The sequence below is a fragment of the Entelurus aequoreus genome, linkage group LG16, assembly GCF_033978785.1.
Source record: "Entelurus aequoreus isolate RoL-2023_Sb linkage group LG16, RoL_Eaeq_v1.1, whole genome shotgun sequence".
In the NCBI taxonomy this organism is placed as follows: Eukaryota; Metazoa; Chordata; class Actinopteri; order Syngnathiformes; family Syngnathidae; genus Entelurus; species Entelurus aequoreus.
In genome coordinates this window covers 8,272,099-8,282,098 of record NC_084746.1, presented here as the reverse complement: position 1 = coordinate 8,282,098, position 10,000 = coordinate 8,272,099, and the positions used below count along the sequence as shown (strand labels likewise).

Here is a 10,000-nt window from a genome sequence, read left to right as displayed (position 1 = left end):
AATGTAAATAGCATCACAACAATAACTAACATGTCCAATGCTACAAACAGTAATGTAATGATTAATAGAATGTAAATAGCATCACAACAATAACTAACATGTCCAATGCTACAAACAGTAATGTAATGATTAATAGAATGTAAATAGCATCACAACAATAACTAACATGTCCAATGCTACAAACAGTAATGTAATGATTAATAGAATGTAAATAGGATCACAACAATAACAAACATGTCCAATGCTACAAACAGTAATGTAATGATTAATAGAATGTAAATAATATCACAACAATAATAAACATGTCCAATGCTACAAACAGGAATGTAATGATTAATAGAATGTAAATAGCATCACAACCATAATAAACATGTCCAATGCTACAAACAGTAATGTAATGATTAATAGAATGTAAATAGCATCACAACAATAACTAACATGTCCAATGCTACAAACAGTAATGTAATGATTAATAGAATGTAAATAGCAAACAATAATAAACATGTCCAATGCTACAAACAGTAATGTAATGATTAATAGAATGTAAATAGCATCACAACAATAATAAACATGTCCAATGCTACAAACAGTAATGTAATGATTAATAGAATGTAAATAGCGTCACAACAATAACAAACATGTCCAATGCTACAAACAGTAATGTAATGATTAATCAAATGTAAATAGCATCACAACAATAACAAACATGTCCAATGCTACAAACAGTAATGTAATGATTAATAGAATGTAAATAGCATCACAACAATAATAAACATGTCCAATGCTACAAACAGTAATGTAATGATTAATAGAATTTAAATAGCATCACAACAATAATAAACATGTCCAATGCTACAAACAGTAATGTAATGATTAATAGAATGTAAATAGCATCACAACAATAACAAACATGTCCAATGCTACAAACAGTAATGTAATGATTAATAGAATGTAAATAGCATCACAACAATAACAAACATGTCCAATGCTACAAACAGTAATGTAATGATTAATAGAATGTAAATAATATCACAACAATAATAAACATGTCCAATGCTACAAACAGTAATGTAATGATTAATAGAATTTAAATAGCATCACAACAATAATAAACATGTCCAATGCTACAAACAGTAATGTAATGATTAATAGAATGTAAATAGCATCACAACAATAATAAACATGTCCAATGCTACAAACAGTAATGTAATGATTAATAGAATGTAAATAGCATCACAACAATAATAAACATGTCCAATGCTACAAACAGTAATGTAATGATTAATAGAATGTAAATAGCATCACAACAATAATAAACATGTCCAATGCTACAAACAGTAATGTAATGATTAATAGAATGTAAATAGCATCACAACAATAATAAACATGTCCAATGCTACAAACAGTAATGTAATGATTAATAGAATGTAAATAGGATCACAACCATAACAAACATGTCCAATGCTACAAACAGTAATGTAATGATTAATAGAATGTAAATAATATCACAACAATAATAAACATGTCCAATGCTACAAACAGTAATGTAATGATTAATAGAATTTAAATAGCATCACAACAATAATAAACATGTCCAATGCTACAAACAGTAATGTAATGATTAATAGAATGTAAATAGCATCACAACAATAATAAACATGTCCAATGCTACAAACAGTAATGTAATGATTAATAGAATGTAAATAGCATCACAACAATAACAAACATGTCCAATGCTACAAACAGTAATGTAATGATTAATAGAATGTAAATAGCATCACAACAATAATAAACATGTCCAATGCTACAAACAGTAATGTAATGATTAATAGAATGTAAATAGCATCACAACAATAACAAACATGTACAAACAGGCCTGACCATTCATGCAGCAGTTAGCTTGTGAACTTGATGCCAAAAAGCCATTAGACTACAATAAAACGGCCAAAATGAGTTACAATAGAGTTTTAAGCACATAGCAAATGATATAAAAGTGTATATAAAGTAACTGACACACACTGACAATTTAACAATTGACAACCAAGTTCTGTAACTTTCACAGCTTGATGAGTCAATGATGCGTTCAATGCCCCTTCCAGTGTCGTAAAAGTGAACTACACCTAAGCGACCCAATGACACAAAAAGAAAACAAGTGTTACAGTGACAGTCTTTTGTACTCAACAATGTACTTTGTGTGTTTCCATGTGTGAATGTCAATGTGTTTAAAAATAACATTTCAGTTTTTATTCAACATTTAAAAGTGAGCTGATTATGCTAACAGTGCTGTCCAGGTGCTATATTGTTAGTGTCATTTGCAAGTGTTATATAGTAGACCAGGGGTGGGCAATTAATTTTTACCGGGGGCCGCATGAGCAGCCCGAGCACTGCTGGAGGGCCACACCGACAATATTTCAATAAAATTTTGCTTAAATTATTTTTGATATACCGTAAGATAGATAATAACAATAATAATATTTTCATTTAACCTAACTTATCTTTATACAAAAGCAGATGGCTTTTGATGGTTTTATTTTTAACACTTTCTTACACAACACTTCCTGATGTATATTACAATACAAAAATTTCAATTTCTGTCACTTTATCCTGCATCCTCTTTGTTGTGAACGTAGCACGCCTGTAAGGTGATTGGCGAAGAAGGAGGAAGCGTTGCTGTTGCGGAAATGAGGAGTGAGGATAGACGTGCGTGTGGAAAGAACGAGATAAGTTGAGCTGTGTTAGTTTAGGTTGCTCAATAAAAGTTTAAAAAGAGCATCAGACTTGGTGTGCACTTCTTCTGGACGCTACAATTGATGTCAGAAGTGGGATGAAATGCCTCCCAGTTCACCTTGCCATCAAACCTGGGAGTCTTCATTGAGGGCGGAATTCCCCCATGGCAAGCAACGTGCGCTGCACCTGTAGACACTGTCTATCTCTCTCTTTCTCTCTCTCTCTTTGCGGCGAGCTCCTCACGTGGCACGTACCTCCCGATGACGTAGCACACAAGCAGCGCAATATGCGCAAAGTTTTACTTCTGCCACCAATTGTAGCGTCCAAAAGAAGTGCACACCAAGTCTGATGCTCTTTTTAAACTTTTATTGAGCAAGCTATACTAACACAGCTCAACTTATCTCGTTCCTTTCACACTCACGTCTATCCTCGCTCCTCATTTACGCAACTCAAGAAGACAACATCAACTTCAGCAGGTCGTTACACTATATTCTTTAAACACAGCAACATGTGTACCACAAATTAAGCACACGGCTTTACCTTTATTTGGCAGTCCATGTCTTGTTGAAAACACGCCATTCGTCATCAACTTTTCTTTTTTTAGCGTCTCGGGGATAACCGGGCATCACTTGTTGCTGTGCGCCTTCCCTCACAGGACGCCCATAAATAACAATTTTCAGAATAAAAGCAGCACAGTTGTATTGCACGCACGACATAGATGTTTTTTTTCATTTATTTTGTAATTTGTGATTGCCGCTGCGCGCACGAGCATACGTCCACATGGAAGTCATACAAATAACGCTTTTCAAAACAAAAGCAGCACCGTTGTATTGCACACTCGAAATAGATACTTTTTAAAATTTATTTTGTAATTTATGATTGGCCTCACGCGGGCCGGACAGGGACGTACAAAGGGCCGGATGCGGCCCAGGGGCCGCAGAATGCCCAGGGGCCGTACTTATCAAGCTTCTTAGAGTGCCATTTTACACTTAAATCCTGAGAATTTGCGAAATTTAGTCCTACTCTCAAACTTAAGAATAAAAGCTTTTTATCAACGTTCTTAAGTCTAAGAATCACTCCTACTCTCCACGATATTTAAGAGACCTTCAGAGGTGTCTTAAGTGGTTAGGAGTTGCCAGCAGGGGATGGCACTGAGGCGAGAGAGACGTGCGCGAACGTTCAGGGAAGGGAACAATGTTTTTTTTTTTTTTGATGACGAGCAGCTGATCAAACGGTATCGTTTAGACAGAGCGGATATTATTTTTGTCACAGATTTAATACTTTTCGATTCCATGTTGATTTCTGCATGTGTCTGCAGTGGGCTAGTATATATAGAGCCACCCACACCAGTTTCAAATTAGTTGCCTAATTAATGAATTGGAAAGAAAATGTTATGACAGTAGCGTATGTGTGTGGCCGTGAGGTGAGTGACGTCAGTGAGTGTGTGGGCGATAGAAGAGAGGGAGCGGTAGCGTGAGTGCCGGCGGGGACTAGTTTGTTTTGTATTATTTTGCAGTTTATTGTCAAAATATACACTCCCATTGTCCACTTAAATATTTCCAAGATATTTCTTTATTCTTAGACAACGGATTCCCTTCCGTGATTGGTCATTTCTATGGACACAGAAATGACGTCACCTAAAATTCCGTTTACGGCACATAGTAATGTCGTAATTCAGCTCTGAGTGTGACACTTAAGATTCAGTCCTACACTTCGCTGAAAGTGTGAGTAAGACGCTTGATAACTAACTTTTAAGTGCAGCTTTCAGCGAAGAATTTATTTACTCTTAAGTCAACTCTTAGCAGACTTCTTAGGAGTAATTCTAAGAAGCTTGATAAGTACGGCCCCAGGTCTGTAGTAGACGTTGCATGCAGTTGCAATTTCAATACATTAGTTGGCAGTAATGTATAGACCAGTGGTTCTCAAATAGGGGTACGCGTACCCCTGGGGGTACTTGAAGGTATGCCAAGGGGTAGGTGAGATTTTTTTTAAATGTCTGTCAAAAAGAACTGTGAAAAGAATTCCAAAAATGCAATATTCAGTGTTGACAGCTAGATTTTTTGTGGACATGTTCCATAAATATTGATGTTAAAGATTTCTTTTTTTGTGAAGAAATGTTTAGAATTAAGTTCATGAATCCAGATGGATCTCTACTACAATCCCCAAAGAGGGCACTTTAAGTTGATGATTACTTCTATGTGTAGAAATCTTTATTTATAATTGAATCACTTGTTTATTTTTCAACAAGTTTTTAGTTATTTTTATATCTTTTTTTCCAAATAGTTCAAGAAAGACCACAACAAATGAGCAATATTTTGCACTGTTATACAATTTAATAAATGAGAAACTGATGACATAGTGCTGTATTTTACTTCTTTATCTCTTTTTTTCAACCAAAAATGCTTTGCTCTGATTAGGGGGTACTTGAATTAAAAAAAAATTCACAGGGGGTACATTACTGAAAAAAGGTTAAGAACCACTGGTATAGACTACAGTGTGTTGCTTAGCCATTATGATGAATGTAGTTATTTCTTGCTCCCTAGAAAGTGTTTATACTGTAAGTACTACACACACGTTTGATTGTAACGAGCAGCTTAGGCCCCGTTTACACTGCATTCCAAATCAGATTTGTGTGCTCTGAAGTGAGACAGATCAGTTTGTTTTTTTTGCCAGTCTAAACACTCCAAAGTGCTTCAAATCTAATCTTTCAGCATCAGATTCAGACCACTTCAGGAGGTAGTCCTGTATCTGATTGGGATCTGATCTTTTCAAATGTGACTTCGGTCTAAACACGATGCGACCTGAATGTGATGTTTTGGTCATCTTTGGGTGAGCGACGTCACTCGTGTGTGTTGGAAATACTCAGTCGCCTGCAGAAATGGATATTTCATCACTACATCTCTGTTTGTATTTAAGATGAAAGAATAGTGCTTGAATAACAGTCTATATGTAATATATGAATATATATTTTCATTCTGAAGAAATAGTGATTGTTGAAAGACAGGAATTGACGCTGTGGCACATTTGTTTACATGTGAGTTGAAGAATAAATGTGATGTCCGTGTCTCCTCTACTTGACAGACATAACAAGATGACAAATATATGACACTATATACATCCATTCATACTTTACATTACTTTACTGTAACCTCAAAAACACTCATTTTTAAGACTTGTATTTTATTTTGTAGTAGAAGCCACTTCAACTTCCTTTGTTTTCACTTTATGGAAGTGTGCATGCAAGTGACGTGAAGGCAGGGCCGGCCCGTGGCATAGGCCATATAGGCAAATGCTAAGGGCGCCGTCCATCAGGGGGCGCCACGCCAGTGCCACAAATGTTGGAGGGGAAAAAAAAAAAAAGTTGGTACTATTATTTCTAAATACATAAAATAATCCCACGTTAATTAAAATGCAAAGTAAAGCCTATTTAATAGAAATATTATTTGTTACAACATTACGCCCCCCCCTCCCCCCGCACGGTGCGCCCCCTCCCTTCCCGTATCATGACTCTTTTTGGACGTCACCACATCAAAAAATTAACACAAGATGTCAAAACGGCCAAAACTGTCAGGTGCCCAGGGAAGAAAAAAGAGAAAAGAAGAGGAGAAACGAGAAAAAGACAGAGGTAGCAGGGAGGTAATGTTAGCCTACATGAAATTATTTGTCTGTTACAGAATGTGATAGTAACCTGGCTTTTTAGCATTAAGCTAATGTTACATGATTCGGCAATTGCTAATCAATAAATAGCTAGTTCTGTTTTAACGTCGGGTTAATATTGTGGAGGGGGCTAAATTGTTATGGAAAATAATAATGTAACGTTAGGTAATTACAGTACTCCCTGGTGTACAGTAATTTGTAAGTCATTCTAGTTAATGCAATATTAAAAAAGCACAAATAGAGAACTCTGTAGGATCCCCTTTTTTTGTAATATAGTTGTTAAAGTCATACTGGTTTGATATCTTGTTTTGTGCAGTGCCTTATTTATATTGTATTTTTAATTTATTTTATGCAACTTGTTGACACGTTTTATTTTGTGTTTATGTATGTAAAAAATATTGTATTTCATATATTCATTTTTTATTTTTTGTATTCATTTATTTATCCATAGTTTTTTTTATCTTGTTAACAATTCTGATTGTTAATTTGCTTTCTTTAAGTAAAAAAAAAGGTCAAAGACAAAGCTATTCGGTTTCTTGTGCACTTCACTGCCGATGTGGGGGGGCGCCACCTAAAATCTTGCTTAGGGCGCCAGATTGGTTAGGGCCGGGCCTGCGTGAAGGCCACATTTGGGCCACATTGGGGCCTGTGCGTGTTTACACTGGAGTCTGATAACCATCACATGTTACTTGCAGTGTAAACAGTCAACTGGAAAAAAAAATCAGATCTAAAAAAAAAATCAGATTTGGGCCACTTTGTCTTGCAGTGTGAACATAGTCTTATAGTTTTGGAGGTGTGGAATTTGCCATGTAAAATCGCTAATGCTACTCAGTAGCACGTCTATGGGAAATCCAATGTAAATTACCATCAAGCTAGCGCATTTTGAAAAGTGGAGCCTTACTGTATGTTTGAGTGTTTTCTATCAGGCCTACTTGCTTTGATGGCATGGGAAAGTGTAACATTACCTAAAGGCCACTTTGACTAGTCAGAGTCTGCTGTAAGTGCTGCTTGACTGCTTGTTTAAAGTGTGATGTGACATCACAACAAAGTTGTCAAAAAAAAGCACAATTTGTTTTCACGTGCATGGATACCCGCTAGTGCCCACGGTATTTGGTCGGTGCCTATAAAAGTACAGAATTCGGTACCCATCCCTATGGCTGCATGGAGAAAGCGTGTTAGCACACACTTCAGAGTTCTTAGAGCAGGACAGTTCATGTTCAAGTCTACGGACATCCCACAGGACATGAGGGTATGCCAAGGTAGCAAAGAGTGGGGAGAGGAAGACAGAGAAGGATATTGTGCCATAAGTAGAGGGCACAGCTGGCTGTTGGGCATGAAGACACAGTGCATTAGGACAAAGTCATCCACTGCTGGGTCTGAGAGAAGAAAAGCAGAATAAAAAGGGATGAAGGAAAGAAGGAAGTTGATAGCTGTGAGGACCAGCTTTATCTGTTAGATGTTTGGCAACCTGGTTCACTGTGATGTATGTCCATTCTCATGGTCTCCAGAAAGTGTTCAAGAATCTTCTCTGGAGCCCCTGAGATTACAGTGTACCTGCAAAACATGTCAGAGGACTTTCATTTGATCTTAAACTTTGGGTGGAATGAAAAGAAGGAAGAGGCGATACATACTTGATGCTACCCAAAGTGGAGGCACGAGGACTCTTCTCCAACACCAGCACAGCTTGTTCGTGTTCTTTCAAGCGCACCGTGTTGGCCTCCACGTCCTGCGCAGAAGAAGATGCATGTCCAAGCAAGGCATTACTAATGTCTGCCAGCAGAGGGTGACAAACTAGGCAGCACTAACTGCTTGGTGAGCACAGCAAGTCCTCACAATGGGTCTTGTATACAATGGACTGTCTCACTTAGAAATGTCCACTATTATGCAAAATGTACTTTTCAGTCCCTACAGGATGTTGCCATGTGGCAATCGCACCTAATCTCGCAAATTCAACCAATTCCCGCCAATTATGCGCGGCCTCACAACTTTGTCCCTGTTCATTTTGTGCTAGTCAGCGTATTTTTCACCAATAAAATTTGCTAAAAGGCGCATGTCAACCGTCTACTCAAAATGCTTGTTTCTTGTGTCAGCCTAGCAAGAACAACAACAATATATCAACCATCTATTGCTCAAACAACACAATAGTCATCCTCCTGCATAACTCAAACCTACTTCAGCCCTAAGCCTTCTGGGTACTGTAGTATACAAACATGTACCTCCTAATTGACATGTATTAATCCAGGGCATGACAATTAAGAACAGTCTTTCATTTGCAATGCTGACTCAGCAAAGAGGCAGCATTTACATGTCAGAGATGTTGAAGTGTGATGATAATCTCTCCTAATGAATTAAAACAGTCATTTGATCATCAGCTTTGAGTATGTGCTTTAACTGCCATATAGCATGTGTGGTATATAAAATGAGTAAAACATCAATACAGTGTTTTCCCCTAATTGTTGCTGAAATCCTGTGCTTTTTACAGTTAACGTTACAAAGATCACTTATAATATTAATAACCAATTCATAAAATCACAAGTTATTCAAGGTTAGTGGGGGAAAAGGCCTCAAAACATTGCAACATGAGCCGAAACTTTCTGAAAAAGCTGGCGGGAATGGAGGCCTTTTAGGCTGCAACAATAGATCCGAGAGCCTGTTTATGAGCACCAAATCCGTCATTTCCCTCACTCCTCCACATTTAACCATCGCTTTTGACGTTTCGCAACCATGATATCTCCTCTCACCGTCTCTAGCGAGGTGAGCCCGCCCTGTTCAACTCTTCATGGAGTACAGCTTAGGGACACAATAGCAGGCTTTACTACACATCTTAAAATAAAGCCTGTCCACTGGTCAGCCACAGAAGTGAGGTATACACCCACACTTGTGACATCACACCTCTCGCTATTATGTACATCTTATGTATTGTCATTGGCCTTCAGGGGGACTTTTATATATCACATCCATCATGGGTACATGTGTATTTACATATCACATCCATCATGAGTACATGTGTATTGATATATCACATCCATCATGAGTACATGTGTATTGATATATCACATCCATCATGAGTACATGTGTATTGATATATGACATCCATCATGAGTACATGTGTATTGATATATCACATCCATCATGAGTACATGTGTATTGATATATGACATCCATCATGAGTACATGTGTATTGATATATCACATCCATCATGAGTACATGTGTATTGATATATGACATCCATCATGAGTACATGTGTATTGATATATGACATCCATCATGAGTACATGTGTATTGATGTATGACATCCATCATGAGTACATGTGTATTGATATATCACATCCATCATGAGTACTTTTGTATTGATATATGACATCCATCATGAGTACATGTGTATTGATATATGACATCAATCATGAGTACATGTGTATTGATATATCACATCCATCATGAGTACATGTGTATTGATATATGACATCCATCATGAGTACATGTGTATTGATATATGACATCCATCATGAGTACATGTGTATTGATATATGACATCCATCATGAGTACATGTGTATTGATATATCACATCCATCATGAGTACATGTGTATTGATATATCACATCCATCATGAGTAC

The 10,000-nt window shown here is 36.9% G+C and overlaps 1 protein-coding gene across 5 annotated transcripts in view; it reads right to left on the bottom strand.

Annotated features, from left to right (window-relative positions):
* Positions 1–10,000, bottom strand: part of LOC133631567 (rap guanine nucleotide exchange factor 4-like) — a 115,579-nt gene that overhangs the window by 18,882 nt on the left and 86,697 nt on the right. For 3 of the 5 annotated variants that reach the window (XM_062023901.1, XM_062023902.1, XM_062023903.1), the window contains 3 exons: positions 8,016–8,110; positions 7,853–7,938; positions 7,682–7,760 (listed from right to left, as the gene is read on the bottom strand). In XM_062023901.1, the coding sequence (XP_061879885.1) occupies positions 7,682–7,760; positions 7,853–7,938; positions 8,016–8,110 (260 nt within the window). The remainder of the gene's footprint in view (positions 1–7,681; positions 7,761–7,852; positions 7,939–8,015; positions 8,111–10,000) is intronic. The other 2 variants (XR_009821488.1, XM_062023904.1) reach the window with 1 other exon arrangement.